This window comes from Hyaena hyaena, unplaced genomic scaffold, assembly GCF_003009895.1.
Source record: "Hyaena hyaena isolate Hyena2069 unplaced genomic scaffold, ASM300989v1 scaffold_1305, whole genome shotgun sequence".
In the NCBI taxonomy this organism is placed as follows: Eukaryota; Metazoa; Chordata; class Mammalia; order Carnivora; family Hyaenidae; genus Hyaena; species Hyaena hyaena.
Genome location: NW_024081941.1, coordinates 338,177 through 356,379, shown reverse-complemented (window position 1 = coordinate 356,379; position 18,203 = coordinate 338,177). Strand labels below are relative to the sequence as shown.

Sequence of the window (18,203 nt, the reverse complement as noted above, 5' to 3'; positions counted from 1 at the left end):
CATTTCTCCCCACCCACCAGCCCTATTCCCAACCCTTGCCCAGCAACCCATGGTAACCCCAGCTCCTGCCATGTCTGTTCAGACTGTTTTGAAAACTGCCTGTTGAGTTTGGCCAAGGTGTACTCAGCTGAACTATGACAGGCATAATGTGAAGATCTGATGCTTGGTTTAAGTTGTCACCTCAGCAAATACTGGATGGAAGGATCGTGTAACATCAACAAGCTCCTCCTTTTGTATCATTCCACGAAGTTGCGTGCAAACTTCTGTTGTTCCGTTAACAGTGTTACCTGTGACTTAAATGTACAACACCTGTTTGCTATTTGTTGTTGCTTTATCGAGGGTGGGAGGCGGAGCGGGAAGAAAGTTAATGGGGCAGATTAAAGGACTTGCCAGATTTGGGGAGAGCTTTTAATTAAGAACTTGTAGTTGCATGTTTCCAGAGGTTTAACTATAGGTATTATCACTTAAATGTTATTACACTCACCTTCAAAATAATACCAAAATCCACATTTCCTACATTTTCAATTTTATACTAGTTTTTTTTTTGTTTTTTTTTAAAGCATATCACAGCCAATTGAATTAAAGACTGGGGAAATAATCAAGACCAGATGTTTGAGAGGGAAGGAAATTCAAATATCTTAATAGGCAGCCAGAGGAAAACTTATGCCTAAAATTAATTGAAGTCAGTCAGTCATTGCTTTTACAAAATAAAAGTTCATATAAATATAAAGAGAAAACTCAAGAATGAGTCAAGGATGGGTCCTAAGACAGACGGAAATGCTAAAGTAATCATTCCAGGTAAAGTGTTAACCGTACCAACAGAGAGGAGATAGGAGAACCAAGCCATATGCAAGTATAAAGAAGATAAATGTTAACAATTATCAAAAAAAAAAAAAAAAGAAGAGCTTAGAGCGTGAGGGAGAGCTTGAGATCTGATAGGTCGCACACTCCAGTGAGAAACCAATGAGCTAGCATGATACTAACTTTGCTCTTCCTGAGATTGGGAGTGACCCATCTCAAGTAGAAAAGCTTCAGGCTCTCTGCTCCAGTGAAAAGGCCTGTGCATTCCTGAAGGGCTCTAGAATTTTCTCCCATTTTTTCAGAGCCAGTTAGAAGCTTCAGAAGTCAAAGCCTATGCCTACCACTTCCCAGCATTAGCAGCCACCTCATGTAAGTCCAGTCTGAACAGAGAAAACTGAAATGCTGGTCCTCTTCCCTAAAACATACAGCCTATTTAAGCTATTCCTGGAGACTTGTGATTTTTAACCTGTTGGGGTTTCTGATCCTTTGAAAGAATTTAATGAAAACTGTAGAGTTTTTTCTCCCCCAAAACATACATCTACATCCACAATTTTGCATTCTTATCCTAGAATATAAGAATATTCTTATCCTTCTTAAGAATCCCTATAGCATCAACTTATTTGCTAGTACTTCCATGAAAGTTGGTCTCTAACCAAGTTTTTATTTGGCTTGGGAATTCATAAGACCTATTTATATTCTTCAATTCCTGAGAAAGGTGATTCCTTGTAATTCTACAAGACCAGCTGAATCCAGGTTAAAAGAGAGTGGCTTTGGAAATCTGCCTGTTGTCTAGTTTTGTTAATGTCCATTTGAGAACAAATTGCTGAATTTTAAGAAATGAGAATCTTTAGGGAAGAGAGTGAGAAATCTCCTGTATATAATACCTGAATCAGACTAGAGCCCAGACTTGCCAGCACAGACCTCTCACTTCATAGATTCTCACACTAACCCGTTATGAGGCTAACCTCATGGAAAATGGTAAATGACACTACAGGATGTCCTTCTGTCTCAGGTCTGTCTTAGTGGGCGTATGCATTATATGATGCACCATCATATGTGCACAGGCTTGTATTTGTGAACCAAGATCCTCAAGTACATGCATGTGTACATACGACCAAACTTGGTATTTAAATGTTTATTATTCATGTGTGCCTTAGGTTTTCTGAGAAAGGTAGCCAAATACATCTAAGACAGTCAGAGTGGCATTTTATCAATACAGATGAATTCAGATGAGGGAAACTAGTCATCCATTCATAAATTTTTCTTCTAAAATTTTGCTTAGAGTCACACTTTTACTACCTTTTCTCCAGAGATATAAAATTATCCCAAGTACACGGTACATGTCACATTTGGAAACTGAAATTCATGGAACTGTGTATCCTGAATGTAAAAGCAATTCAAACTAAAAATTTCAAATAATCCAGGTTAAAAACAGAAGTCTTTCCAAGGTTGTATGTTCTTTTCTGTGTGACAGAAAATTATGAATTAGTGCCTCATTTATGAAGATCTCTGTTTTATTTTAAAATTCCTTACTTAGGGTGTCAATCTAAAAATGGAGTAACTTCTTTCACACCTCAAAAATTAAGTCAGCTTTGGGAAATATGATGCTACCACATATGAAACCATAATAAACAATAAAAGTATTTATGTGCACATAATAAACTCAAATACATTTGCTCATCCCTGTACACATGTGTAAGAAGAACTCAGGATAGCTGTAGGGAATGAATTTGGCCAACTGCTCATATTACCTCTAGAATAAATGTGATTTTCAGACAGGAGACTGGGGAGAACCTTCCATTACCTTGCGACCTCCAAATGAAGCCACAGCGTCCACTCCAGTACAGTACTGGCAACACCACCCAGAAAAGCTAATCTTCCAATCGTGCGATTACAAAGCTTTTGTAAGTTACTGTGAATTCAGTATTTGGGGTCCAGTGGGGAGAGATGGTGTTTTTCTGACTTGTTTACTTTTATGTTGAAAATATACCAAAATGTCCACCGCTGAAACTTATTCTCCCCCTTTCTTATTTTTTTTTTTAAATTTTTTAATGTTTTATTTATTTTTGAGAGATAGAGAAAGAGCATGAGCAGGGGAGAGGCAGACAGGGAAGAACAGAGAGAGAGAGGGTGACAGACTCCAAAGCAGGCTTCAGGCTCCGAACTGTCAGCACAAAGCCCAATGCAGGCTCAAATTCATGAGCTGCAAAATTATGACCTGAGCCGAAGTCGGATGCTTAACTGGCTCAGACACCCAGGCTCCCCCTTCCCTTCTCTTATTCTTTAAGTAGCCTTTTCTGTATATACAGAGAAAGTCCAAGTAAATAGAGTTTTACAATCCCTTTGAATTTTGTGAGCTTAAGATCTGTTTTGTATATAGTTGTATATTTTAAATGAAATAAAGTATGATCTTAAGATGGATACGAACAGAAGTATAGCACATACAAACATCTCCACTTACTCACCAATGATCTCAAAACATTGGCTCTACTACCACATTTTTTTCATTAGAATTATAATATTGGATTTTTTTTTCCAATAGAAGAGAGAATCAGGCTTAGTCGAGAATTGCAATATAAACAGGGAAATGTTGAAAAAATACCGTAGGTTTGGGGGCAGGTGGTAGTTGTCATGACTACAGCAGAAGAAAATCACCTCTTTTACAAAGAAATGTTTCAATTAGGACAAACTTCCCTAATAACTTAAAAGACAAGGATTTCACGAAAATCATTTTTCTTTCTTTTATGTTTTATTTATTTCTGAGAGAGAGAGGGAGAAAGAGAGAGAGAGCATGAGCAGGGGAGGGTCAGAGAGAGAGGGAGACACAGAATCCAAAACAGGCTCTAGGCTCTGAGCTAGCCATCAGCACAGAGACCAACTTGGGGCCCTAACCCACGAACCGTGAGATCACGACTTGAGCCGAAGTCAGACGCTTAACCAACGGAGCCACCCAGGTGCCCCCTAAATCATTTTTCTTAATTTGATTAAGATGTGGGCATTCTGGTTGTTGTATAGCAATTTCACCTTTTTTTCATTTTGTTATCTATATCTCTTTTACTGCCTACTTGTTGTGAAGCACTGGATTTATTTCAGCAGTAATCTTCCCAAAACTGTAGGATTGAAATGCCTCTTTCTTCCTCCAAAAGCTCAAACACCAAATCCCTGAGCCTTTAGGAACTCTCCTTTCTTCAAGGCCCTTATCCACGCCCTCTGCTCTCAGCCCCTTAAGGGCTCACCCTCTTCAAGTCAGCAATTTCCTGGTCTGCAAGCCTGATTCCCAACCGCGGCTTTGCAGAGGACCAGCTTTTCTTCGGTCATGTCAGGAAAATAATTATTTTAATTCACTTTAAAAAAATACACATAGAGCTCTTTTTATTTATTTATTATTTTTGGAAGGAGATTAGGGAGGGGGGGAAATGACAAAGAAAGGAATCCGATTGAAGCTTCAAAGAGTTGAAGAGGAGTCAATTGGTGGGTGGAAAGGCAGATTTGCTACAAACCGCCCCTCAGCTAGAAAGTGGAGCGTTGAGTGGTGTTTTGTCCCAAGGTAGTATTGGATCTGATCACCTAACAGCCCAAGTGGTTGGTCATTCTTGGCAGGAGACTTTTTCATCTTCCTCCTCCCCCCTTCAGCCCTCCTTTGTGGGTTTGCAGCAGGGGCTAAAATCTTTCTGTTCAGGAATAACTGAGATGCCATTCGCCCTCCCTGCTGGCTCCCTTCCCTCGGGGCCCATCTCGTTCTCAGGTGGATCAACCACTGGGCGTGCAGCTGTGAATGAAAAGACCCCAAACTGTGTCTCCGCCTAACGTTAATTACCTACGCAGCCAAGTCAGCCCAAATGGGGTGCATGTTGCTTAGCTTCTCAGCTGTCTCACACAACCCTGTAATTACGTAGAGTAGTGTGATTTATTTTTGCAGACATTGCTGCCTCAAAAAAAAAAGGCAAAACATTTTTAGATGCCCCCATTTTGCAGTTAAATATGATTTGAAAGATGGCATCTTTAGAAGATGCTGCAGTTTTATTATAAAGAGCAATTTACAGCTCTCAAAACTGTAGTTAATTCTATAGCATTCTCTCTCTAAAGGCATTTATTTGTTAGGATTAGTTACTGTTAGTTTTTAAAAGTTATTCAACAACTTTCCGACAGGAAACCCAGCCAATAGGACTTCCACAGTTTGGTTTCTAAATCACAACTCATATTTATACTCTTTTTCATAAATCACTGAATTTCTTTGTATTTTAGTATTTAGGTTCTATGCTGATAAAAGAGCTTAGAGGGACAGAATCAACCCAAGATGCCTGTGCAAAAATGCGGGTAAGTTTGCCAAACAATTTTATTTCTAGTCGCTGAAATACTAAATACCGGGTATGGTTACAAATTGCCACTTTTCAAATGACTATTTTCTTCATCTGTTGGTCTATTGAATCACATTGCTGTTCCATAAAAAAGTGTTTGGGCTTTGTTCATGTTTATACTTGAGTTTATCTCCCTGTAGTTTGAGTTGATGTCCATTTGATGTATTTATGCCATATTATATTTACTCTTATTTTTAAAGATTTAAAGTTAATTGTATATGCATTGGTCATTCTCCAGATTAAAAAAAAATGGTCTTTAGTTGGTTGCAAGAAAATCCTTTAAGCACCTACCTGCCAGTTTGAGAACATTTACTATAAAGACCACCAATTAACTAAAAAATTATCAAATGCTAAAGTATTGAGAGCATACTTTATAAAGCTAATATTCTTTATGAGTATTAATTCTTAATTACTCTGGGTTGTTGGGCTTTTTTTAGTATAGAAAAAAACATTCAACTCTGAGTTAAATCATGTAAGGGCAGTAAATGTTGACAAAAAGGGCAATTGGAAATGCCTGTGATTGGCGTTTGCTGGATTCCTAGGAGTCTGTATTAGCCAGACGGAGTCTTACTCACTCTGCACACCCACTTTAGCTTTTTTTTTTCTATATTCTTTATTCTTGCTTCCTCCATAGCAGATGGAGGGTGTGGCGCTATCTGACTGACCGTACAGATTGAGAATAGTAGACTTACTCCATATAGCAACTAACCAGAGTCAAATTTAAGTTTGTCAGCAAGTGAACCTGAACTCTTATTTGTGGCCAGTATACATTATCACTTATTTTATATAAGCAGTGTTGGGTGGGAAATATTTAAAAGCATCGAATTAAACTAAAACAGTTATGAAGACAATATGTAATACTGATTCCTCTTGGAAGGCTGAGGGCATGTGAATCTTCATGAGACTGACACCTCAGTATGTGATCACTGATTTAATATTTGGATCAGTTCAGTAGCAAAAAGACTGAAAATACTTATCCTTTTATATGATGTAGAGTTATACTTCTATTGTCGATGCCAGTGAATCTTTATCCCAGTTACTATATTTAGATGAAAAAAGCTGTGATATGTGTCAGGAACTCTATGTTCTGGTTTTGTTGCTGCTTACATGCTTTGGAAGTCACTCTTAGTCATAATAACAATAACTGCTAATATTTACTGAGTAGGTAAAACGTGCCAGTCTTCTATGCTGGGTGCTTTGCAAGTTTATCCCTCTGAATCCTATCACAAACCTAGAGATTAGTACTGTACTGTCCTTACCCCCACTTTACATTAGAAGAGACCAAGGCTGACAGAGGTTAAGTAACTTTCCCGAGGTCACATAGTAAATAATTTGCCAATCTGGAACCAGAACGCAGGTCTGACTCAAGCATTTAACTATTGCACGTGCCTCCTTCTCCTGGGCCTTGTTTTCGTACTTAGAAAATGAGGACATTGGACTAGATGCCCTGTAGGGGTCTTTGTTCATGGTTTTATAATTCTGGGAATCTGGTATCCTCAATGTATATCTGATCTAAATTATGTCACCAATGACCAATAAAATGGGAACACTTTTCAATCATCAAGCTTCATCATAATTTTAGAGCTATTTATGAACACGTCTAAGAAATTAATTTGGCATCTCTGATTTAATACTCTTAACTCAATTATCTCAGTCAATTCAGCTACTTTGATGCTGTAATCCACATAAATAGTGCATAGAGCACATAGCACCATTTAAAATCACAGATTTGTGATTTGAATTTCAGTCAATTTCTTGAAATTAAGTGGATCTGAAATTCCATTCTGATAAACAGGAAAGCCATTTTAATAGTGTCAGTGGAGAATAATTTAGTTAAATACTTGTCTGTTGCTTAAAATGAAACAGAAAAGGCTTGTCTGTTTAGAAGCCATTCTTCTGTTCATTGAGACATTTTTCTGGCTTGCTACCCTTGGTGTTTATTTGGGAGAGTTTACATGAAAATAGGAAATTTATTGCTTCTTAGAATATCACGAGCCCCTATCTCCCATCTTGATTAAATGAATATCAGTCTTTGGTACAGTGGCTTAAAGTTGCACTCAGTGGATTTACTAGAGCCTTTCGAAACTAGAAATGCAGGTTTGCTGTTATCTGAACTCTTGTATTATGAATTAGAACTCTCACCAACTGAAAATGGTATGGATCTCAACTTGCAGTTAATTTTCAGTTTGAACTTCAAGTCCCTATTTTTTCTGTTTTCAACATGGTAGCATTCCAGTCAAAAGTCCCAGAATAATCAAGTCTACAGGGGAAATACTGTAGGACTGGTGATCTTAAATGTTGATATATAGTAATATCATTAGGCTGAATTACTTTGGATTAAAACTTTACCTGGTTTAAAAACAAAACAAAACAAAAAAAAACTTTACCTGGTTTTTAACTCTTCGAGTGTTAAAAAAAAAAAAAAGATGTTTTCAATTCAACGGTGTGCATTTTAGCTGAAATTAAAATTTCTTTCCCAGTAAGAAGTAAATCAGTACAGTTCTTTATTCTGAGAAACACTTCCTTGATGTACTTTATCAACAAAGATAACTAAGATTTGGCTCCTGCTCCCACTGAGTTCACAGTTCAGTGGAGAAATCCTACAAGTTAACACATAATTCCCCCAAAGTAGGAGAAGTTTCACTAGAGAGGGGTCTTCATGTTTTCATCAACCTACAGGATCATCATAGATGATCCCCAAAATGACCTTCAGGCATAGTCTCCTAAAATCAGCTTATCAGTACTAATAACAGTTATCACTCAACAGCTGTAGACCAGGCCCTGCACATGTGATTATGTGCATTAATTCACTTAATCGTGAGTGAGTATTGCTGTTGTCCCCAAAGGCCAACGACAGTTAGATAACTTACCCAAGGTTACCCAGCTAGCAAGCGGTGCAGCCAGGGTTTGAACCTAGGTGCTCTAGTTCCACGACCAAACTCCAAACCCAAGGCTGCACCACCTCTCTAATGAGCCAGTGGAGCATTTATTGCCCGGAGTTTTAAAATAGCTGAAAATGTAGGGGCACCTGGGTGGGTCAGTTGGTTAAGCATCTGACTCTTCATTTCAGCTCAGGTCGTCATCTCACCATTCGTGAGTTAAATCCCCACATGAGGTTCTGCACTGGCAGCGCAGAGCCTGCTTGGGATTCTCTCTCTCTCCCTCTGTCTCTGCCCCTCCCTCTCTTTCTCTCTCAAAAGAAATACTTAAAAGATTAAAAACAAAATAAAGTAGCTGAAATGTGGATCATTTATGTTGATAAAGAGCTTTAGAAACCCTCAAAGAGTCTAAAATTAGCGAACTTAAACCACGTAGGCACAGATATATATAGTAATTTGAGGTACTTTCCAATGTGTTAATCTAAATAAAAATTTCTGGAGAGTTTTTATTGCATCCTAAGCAACTATATTTTTTTTCCACAATACTTAAGTACATGTACTTTGCCCCAGCACAAACCAAACACAATGTTACCCTTTAGAAACATTTGGAGTGTTTGGTGGTCACAAACGGTTAATTTCTAAGTTTATCAAAAGCCTGGTTTTTTTAAAAAAATTTTTTTAATGTTTATTTATTTTTGAGAGAGAGAGAGACAAAGCATGACTGGGGGAGGGGCAGAAAGAGGGAGACACAGAATCCAAAACAAGCTCCAGGCTCTGAGCTGTCAGCACAGAGCCCGACACGAGGCCCGAACTCACAGACCACACAATCACGACCTGAGCCAAAGTCAGATGCTCAACCGACTGAGCCATCCAGGTGCCCCAATCTAAGCCTGTTTATCTCTAAGGTTCCCTCCAGTTCTGAAACCAAGATAATTCTACACCGATGTCCTAGTATTTTATTATATACATATTATTTCAATCAAAAATAGGCCATCATAAACTAATATGTGTGAGATGATAGTAATTCACATCATTCTACAGTATGGAATCACTTTTCTGTTCAGGTCAGCCAGCCTTTTTCCTCCTCAAATTACCTTATAATTTTTCTAACAGACTTTGCTTTTTAGAGCAGTTTTAGGTTAATAGGAAAATTAAGCATAAAGTGCAGAGTTATTGAACATACCCCCTCCATAATCTCCTTCCTAGTTTCACATATTAATATCTTACATTGATGTGGTACATTTGTCACAATTATGAACAATATTGTTATTAACTGAAGTCTGTGGTTTACATTAGAGTTCATTCTCGGTGTTACACAGTGTTTGGGGTTTTGACAAATGCAACCATTACGTTATCATAAAGAATTGTTTCATGCCCTAAAAATCTCCTGTGCTCCACTTGTTCATCTCTTCTGTCCCCTGTCCCCTAGCAACCAGGGGATGTCTTTTTACTGTCTTCCATCTTTTCCAGAATGTCAAATAGTTGGAATCATACAGTATGTACCCTTTTTAGACTGTCTTCTTTCATTTATTTAGCAATATGCTTTTAAGCTTCCTTCTTCTATGTCTTTTGTGGTTTGATAGCTCTTCTTTTAATGTTTATTTATTTTTGGGAGAAAGAGAGAGAGAGCGAGAGCTGGGGAGTGACAGAGAGAGAGGGAGACACAGAATCTGAAGCAGGTTCCAGCCTCTGAGGTGTCAACACAGAGCCTGACACAGGGCTCAAACTCCTGAACTATGATCTTGTGACCTGGGCCAAAGTTGGATGCTTAACCTACTGAGCCACCCAGGTGTCCCAATAGATCTTCCTTTTTATCAACTGAATAATATTCCATTGTATGGATGTACCATAGTTTATTTATCCTTTACCTATTGAAGACCATCTTGGTTGCCTCCAGGTTTTGGCAATTATGAACAGAAGCACTATAAACATTTATATGCAGGTTTTCGTCTCAAGATTTTTTTTCCTGGATCCAAACCCTCTTAAAATTATCTTCTGAATTGTTTTTAGTGAAGAAGAATCAATAGGAACTTACATTAAACCCTGATAATTTTTTAAGTAAAATTGCAGTTTTTGTCTTCTCTTTCAGAGTTTTCTTTAATAAAAGCCTAAGAGATTAGATATGCCTTGATATTGAGGCACACTTTCAGGACAAATGATTTCTATGAATTATTTCACTCTTTAATAGTACAACTTGGCTATTTCTTTTACTGTGACAGCTTTACAGACATTTCTAGTTAAAATTAAAGTCTAAAAACATATATTAGTAGTATATGTGAGAAGTTGTAAGAAATATCTACTTAATCTGAACATATTCATTTAGTGCTGCCTTTTATGTTACTGGTTGGGTTTTCCAGCTAAATCTGTGCTCAAAGACAGGCTTCATTTCTGAAAGGATTCCTGAGGGGAAGCATTAGCTTTGGGATCCTGAATATGATGCCCCTAACGTGTTCCCGATAGAACATAGAACCAGTTTTTAATGGCTATTACCATGAGGGAAAGAAAATGATGGGAAACTGTTGATAAAATGGTAAATGTAATTTTGCAGTTTTATGTTTTGGAGAAGTAGCTGGTTCCTAAATCGATTGGGAGTTAGCTTGCCTCTTCTAAATAATGTATCCACAGGACTGAACTTTACAAAGCAATAAATAGGTTGCTTTGGCCTTTCAGTGTTCTCTTGGTGGTGAAGTGGTATGAGTAATTCCCACTTCAAAGATTCTAAGACGCACAGTGGTTGCTCAAATGAGGGATTTACTCTGGCCAGATGACGTTCTACTATTCCTCTTTGCCTCCCCAGACTTACACATACCCCAACCCCCCAGCCCAGAATTTTGCCTCCGGGTATAATTATCACTAATATACACTATTCAATCACTTCCCTAATTAAATACACCATTAGGAAACATCTGCTACTATAAGAGGTAGGCTATTATATTCAATTTAATACTCTGTGAAATCTGACTTTCTCTAATCCCATAGTTGATGATTAGTATTGTTCACAGGTGTTTGTGCTCAAGGCAATTTCTCTTTTAAGAAAAGAAAAATACCTGGGGTGCCTGGGTGGCTTAGTCGGTTAAGCGTCCGACTTTCGCTTAGGTCATGTACTCGCGGTTCGTGGGTTCGAGCCCCGCGTCAGGCTCTGTGCTGACTGCCAGCTCAGAGCCTGGAGCCTGTTTCAGTCTATGACTCCCTCTCTCTCTGACCCTCCCCTGCTCACGCTCTCTCTCTCTCTCTCTCTCCTAGAAATAAAATAAAAAAAAAAAAAAAAAAAGAAAAGAAAAATACCTGTTTTCAACTACAATCAGGTAGAACTCTGCCTTCTCAGTGCAAGATAGGAATTTTTTTAAAGTCAGGAATAAGCAGATTTTCTAGCAAATTTAAGTTAGGAAGTCTTTATTTCCCAAAGGGCTTAGATAGTACAGATACCATAGTGTAGGTTTCTTGTAGAGTCCATTCCCCTTAACTTGTCTCATTTTTAAACTTTCAATCGAGAAGCAATTCTAAAGTTGAATTTTCAAATATATACATTTCCAAACAATTGTGCCTTGGTCAAAGTGTGAAGACTGTCTTTTTCCTGTGCTTGTCACGATCTCATGGTTTGTGAGTTCAAGCCCAGTGTCAGGCTCTGTGCTGACAGCATGAAGCCTGCTTGGAATTCTCTCTATGCCCCTCTCCTCTGTGCTCTCTCTCTGAAGTCCTGTTTAGTTCCCTTTGCAACTCCCATCTATGGGGATTGTCATTTCCAGAAATCATTTCAGGGACTACTATTTAGGAACCAGGCTTAGGGAAAATGTGCAAACAGCTATTTTTTTAAAGTCTCCATTTGCCCAAGTTTCAGGGAAGAATCAAATACTTCATTTTTTGCTCCCTCCCAAGTACTACAGGAGCCAGGTCAGTACAGGTCTAAGCTCATAAATATGAGCGTATATTAAAATAACAGTACACACAAAGAAACGGCATTTCTAACTGCTCACTGCTAAGCTTTGCTCACTTATACTTTTGCTTTGTGAGTGATTTCCTAGGGGTCCTCCCACAGGAAGACTGAACAATTCCAACCATCTCATCTCATGTCATCTTTACACACCCTTACTATTCTACATCAGTGAAAGATTTATGGGCCTCTTCTCCCTTTAATTCCACTTAAGCTCTCTTTCTAAACATACTGAGTCCATTGTCATTGGTCCAGATATATTGCTCTGCTGAATGTTCATTGTTTGAATCACTATTTCACTGCTATCCTAGCATGTAACCCAGAGATTATTCAGTTATGCTCACAGATCTTTACTTTACTTCTACTCTCTTTTGACAGTGGGAGGATGTACTTTGGAAAGCAGCTAAGTGAAAGCATTCATCCTCAGAATAAGCATAATGGCTACAATTTGTTGATACTCACTACATTCTGGGCACTGGCTTATGCATGCCTCAGAGCTCTACAACGTCAATGCTATATTAACATACCTGTTTTACAGATGAAATAACTAAGACATAGAGGTTAAATGCCTTGACACACAGTGGAGCCAAGACAGGAATCCAAACATGGCCTTCTGTGCTGTTATTCACTGTACTGCAGTGCCTCCTGGAGAAGGAGCTTATCACTGGGTCCCTTCTTCATAAGTTCAACATGACCCCACACATACTTTTAACTTGTTCTAATAAGTAATGGATTGAACAAGTTGGTGTATTTTTTCACATGTTTACAATTAGCTTTTTTAAAGTTTTTTAATTTTATTGTTTTTTTTTTTAAATGTTTTATTTATTTCTAGAGAGAGAGAGACAGCGTGAGCAGGGGAGGGTCAGAGAGAGAGGGAGTCACAGACTCTGAAACAGGATCCAGGCTCTGAGCTGGCAGTCAGCACAGAGCCCGACACGGGGCCCGAATCCACGAACCGCGAGATCATGACCTAAGCGAAAGTTGGACGCTTAACCGACTAAGCCACCCAGGCGCCCCTAATTTTATTGTTAATAATTTATTTATTTTTTAATTTACATCCAAGTTAGGTAGCATATGGTGCAACAGTGATTTTGGGAGTAGATTCCTTAATGCCCCTTACCTGTTTAGCCCATCCCACCCCTCCAGTAACCCTCTTTTCTCTATATTTAAGAGTCTCTTAGGTTTTGTTCCCTTCCCTGTTTTTATATTATTTTTGCTTCCCTTCCCTTATGTTCATCTGTTTTGTATCTTAAAGTCCTCATATGAGTGAAGTCATATGATATTTGTCTTTCTCTGACTAATGTCACTTAGCATAATACCTTCTGGCTCCACCTACATAGTTGTAAATGGCAAGATTTCATTCTTTTTGATTGTTGAATAATACTCCATTGTACATATGCCACATCTTCTTTATCCATTCATCCATTAATGGACATTTGGGCTCTTTCCATACTTTAGCTATTGTTAGTAGTGCTGCTGTAAACATTGGGGTGCATGTACCCCTTCAAAACAGCATACCTGTATCCCTTTGATAAATACCCAGTAGTGCAATTGCTGGGTCATAGGGTAGTTCTATTTTTAATTTTTTGATGAACCTCCATCCTGTTTTCCAGAGTGGCTGCACCAGTTTGCATTCCCATACAATTAGCTTTTTAACTAAAAAATTATATATATACATTTTTAAAACTTCTCATTTTATTATTACAAAAGTAATAAACATTCATTGTTATCCAGTTTTAAACAGAGATAGGGAAATGGAAAATAAAAAGCAGTTGTTGGGGTGCCTGGGTGGCTCAGTAGGTTGAGCAATCTGACTCTTATTTCAGCTCAAGCTATGATCCCACGATTCATGACATCAAGCCCCACATCAGGCTCTGCACTGATAGCACAGAGCCTGCTTGGGAGTTTTTTTCCCTCACCCTCTCTCACTCTTTCAAAAATAAATAAATAAACAAACAAATAAATAAATATTTTTAAAAAACGATTGTAATTTTATCACACAGAGATGGTAAACACCTCTCTGTTAACACCTTGTTCCCATGTAATCCTGCAAACTAATCATGCATTCATAGGCATCTCTTTTCTAGAAAGAAATAGAAATATACTGTGCCTACTGTTTTCCATTTTCTAGTCTACTTTTAATATAACAATATATTTTAAAATGTTTTTACTCCAATAAATATTTATCTTCAACATAACTTATAGTGGTTGAACAATATTCCAATCAATAACTGAACGAAACTTATTCAACCAGTTCCCCTTATTGTTCATTAGGTCATTTTGAATCTTTTCAAATTATAACCAACACTGTGAGCTACATCTTTATACCTACCTCTTATACAACATGTCTGTTTCTTTCCTTAGAATTAGCCACTAAATATAGAATGGCTAGGTCAAAAGTATACACATCTTGAAACTCTGGGTAAAAATTGCCAAACTGCCTTCTAAAAACCTTGTTCCAGTGTATACTTCCAGAAGCAGTACACAAAAGTGTGTTAGTGTTTGCTTGTCACAGCTCTCAAGGGTGTATACTTAATATCCATGATGTGTTCCTAGTTGAGGGAGAACTGGGGAACTTTTATGAGAAACCGTACATCTTCAATGTGACCTCTGGGCCTGTCAGCTCTGTCTGATCAACATCTATTCTAGAAGTACCTCTAGAATACCTTTATGACCTGAACTCTTTATTTTATGTGAAGGCTGTTTTATACTTTCACAGTCCCTGAGAAACTATGGAAGATTAAATAATTCTTGTTATTTGCTCTGAAGACCAAGAGCTGTAACTAAGTGCTAACTAAGGACTTTTGGAAATCACTTGTCAAATGGAGGATGCTGTGTTTTGATAAATTAACTTCTTTCTGAATTAATGTAGGATGCACTACAACTGAGTTTACATACATAGCAGCAGAGAACAGTTCTGACAGTGACTTTCAATCAAAAATCAACTGTATTTTTTTAACTTGTTATTTTGAGAGAGAGCGAGAGAGCAAGTGTGCACAAGCAGGGAAGGGGTAGAGAGAAGGAGAGACAGAATTCCAGGCAGGCTGCACACCATCAGCATGGAGGCTGATGCCAAACTTGAATTCATGAACTGTGAGATCATGACCTGAGCCAAGATGAGGGGTCAGATGCTTAACCATCTGCACCACCCAGGAGCCCGAAAAATCAGTTGTGTTTTTAGAACAGAAGTTTTCAAACTGTGGTAGCAGCAGTAGCATCTGGAAATTTGTTATAAATGCAAAATCTTAGGCCCTACCTCAGACTCCCTGTCTTGGTTTCTCAGGCTGCCATAATAAAAATACCATTTAACTGAGAGAAATTTATTTCTCATGGTTCTGAAGCCTGAGAAGTCACCAAGTCAAGACACTGGCAGATATGGTGTCAGGTGAGGGCCCTCTTCCTGGCTCATAGACAGCCATCTTCACTGTGCCCTCTCATGATGGAAGAGGACCCTTTTATAAGCACACTTAATCCCGTTCACAGCTCCACTCATGACCTAAGCACCTCCCAAAGGCCCCAACTCCGAATACATTTGGGCATTAGGATTCAACATAAGAAGTTTGGGAGATCACAGTCAGTTCATAACACTCACTGAATCAGAAACTCTACGCATGAGGCCCAGCAATCTGTTATTTACCAAGCCTCCCATGTGATTCAAATGCCCACAGAAGTTTTAGAACCGCTGCCTTGTTCCGCTGGGCACTCCTGTTGAGTCTGTTGTGCAGTTGGGCTGCCTGGTGGAGTCATTCTGTCATGGTCCCTGGAAAGCAGCCAGGCCAGAGGAGTGGAGATAGAGGACATCACTTTGCGCTGTACTGGATTTGGCCAGGCTGTATGAGTTACACTTGGCAGTACAATAGCCGTGTCTTGTGCCAGGGGAGTGGTTAGAATGGCTGCCTGCCCACCGTCTGCTCTTGTCACATGGTCTTTCCAGGATCTGTATTCACCCAGCCCTGGTGTCAGGCTTCTCCTGACCAGAAAAGCCCTTGAGAAGTCATTTGGCCTCATTTCCCAGCCAAATGAGACTTACCCCTAAGTCATCAGTGACAAATAAGAGTCAGGACTATTTTTAAAGACATCCAGAGGGGAAAACTTCCCAGCTGCCCCTAATATTTCTCCTGTTCTCTCTTTCTCTCGCTCTTTCCCTCTCTCTCTCAAGAAGTCTTTCCTTCTCGGGGCGCCTGGGTGGCTTAGTCGGTTAAGCATCCGACTTTCGCTTAGGTCATGATCTCGCGGTTCGTGGGTTCGAGCCCCACGTCGGGCCCTGTGCTGATTGCCAGCTCAGAGCCTGGAGCCTGTTTCAGTCTGTGACTCCCTCTCTCTCTGACACTCCCCTGCTCACGCTGTCTCTCTCTCTCTCCTAGAAATAAATAAAACATTAAAAAAATTAAAAAAAAAAAAAAGTCTTTCCTTCTCAGCACTTGCAGTTTGAACCAGTTCCTACTGCAAAAATGAAGACCTAAGCCTTCTCTCCTTGAGGCTGACAAATCACAAGGTCTGTGAGGCTTTCCCATCCCATCAGGATCTCCCGGCTTATCTCTAATCACATCTGTGGTTCTCCTCCAAGCTCTTTCAAGGCCTCCATGCCTGGCTCTGGGCATCAGACTCTGAGAAGTCTGCTGAGCTCCTGGTGCACTAAGAGGCTGGCACTGCAGTTCTTCTTTATAAAGCTGCCTTGTGCTCATTACCACACATTCATTCATTTGCTCATTTACTTAATAACCATGGATTTCAGCAGCTGTTAGATTGAACCCTATGAAATTGTTGATATTTCACCTTTTCTTTTGACCCATAAAAACTGGCAATGTCATAGGGCTCAACCTAAGACCATGTGCTAGTCATTCATTATGCAGGAGATCAGAGACAAATCAAGAAAGATGTGGGCCATCCTCCAGGAATTCCCTGTATGGTGAGGAAACAAACCCGAGACCCAGGGCAGCGAACCCCAAGGGAGAGTGGCAGAGGTTCATAGGGCAGGTCTGAGGAGCAAGAAGTAGCCATCCTGTCAGGCTGTGAAGCCACACAAAGCTTTCCCAGAAAATGACATTGAAACTGACTTCTGAAGGGTAAAGGCACATTTCAAATGGCAGGTCTGTGGTCTGCTTTCTCTCTCTTACAACCTCCGCAGCATATCTAGTTTCACTGAATACAAAATACGATACTGCTTGTTTTCTACATTTTTTAAATCATTTGAAAGGCACTTAAGGCTACCAAACATGATTGATCCTATTTTAATTTAGTTGCTGAAACTGAATGTAATAATCAAGCTTTGAGACAAACTGAAGAAAATATTATATGGCACAATTAATAGTTATGACTCAGCACTGAATATCTAACTAGAAAGCACTCTCAGGGTAGCCATGTGTAGGTTAAAAATGTAGTGTGAGCTGGATGGTAGTAGCCCATCCAGAAATCTATTCCCCAGTCTGTGTTTAAAATACACTGGAAATGAGCAGGATATTGTAAGAATGAAGGGTTGGCGACATCCTCCCCATGGGCCGCCTCACTCTGTTCCCTCTCTGTACTGGTTATGGGGCACAAAATGATTCTCATTAGGAACATAAACATCACTCCAGACTCAAACACAACATTACGGCTCACGCTTGAAGTGCTCCCTGTTGTGAACCTCTTTGCTCTCGCTGACACTTAGGAAAGCCATGCTCCGAGACCAGAGCATCCCTGCAGTCTCAAAAGGATATTCTCATACTGTTGACTCTGCATTGGAAAAGGAGAAAATGTCCCTTCTTGGAGCATGCTATAAGGATAAAATAAAAGTACCAATACAAAGATTCCAAGCAGTGCATAATTTATATAGTTTAAAAGGAAAGGGGAAAAAAAAGATGGTATTACTTTCCTTGGTGTATCCAAAAATCCCTCTTAAAAAAATGTTCTAAAAGTGTTTAGTTACTTTACCTATTAAGAACAGTATCTCAGGTGCCCACCCCCAGATATGAAATTACAAGCCCTATTCTATGTAAATGCTTACAGATAATATAAATCCAAGTGCTAAATATAAAGCTGGCTTTGCATTTAAGATTCAAAAGTTGCACTTTATTTTGGATTTCAGAAAGGTAGCATCCCTATATAACTAAATATTGTTTCTCTCAGAGTAATAAAAGGATGATAATCTTATTTTGGGAAACTGAACAAAATACAATTGAATATCACTATAATGCTCTTAGCAGGAGAGCAAGATGCTATGAAAGTTAAGTTAATTTTGGGTATTACCCGTGA

At 39.0% G+C, this 18,203-nt stretch overlaps 1 protein-coding gene across 6 annotated transcripts in view; it reads left to right on the top strand.

The window, feature by feature from the left end:
• LOC120225023 (ankyrin repeat and sterile alpha motif domain-containing protein 1B-like) overlaps positions 1–18,203 on the top strand; it is an 82,847-nt gene that overhangs the window by 24,815 nt on the left and 39,829 nt on the right. For all 6 annotated transcript variants that reach the window (XM_039223252.1, XM_039223250.1, XM_039223248.1 and 3 more), the window contains 2 exons: positions 2,577–2,705; positions 5,047–5,118. In XM_039223252.1, coding sequence (XP_039079183.1) covers positions 2,577–2,705; positions 5,047–5,118 — 201 coding nt within the window. The remainder of the gene's footprint in view (positions 1–2,576; positions 2,706–5,046; positions 5,119–18,203) is intronic.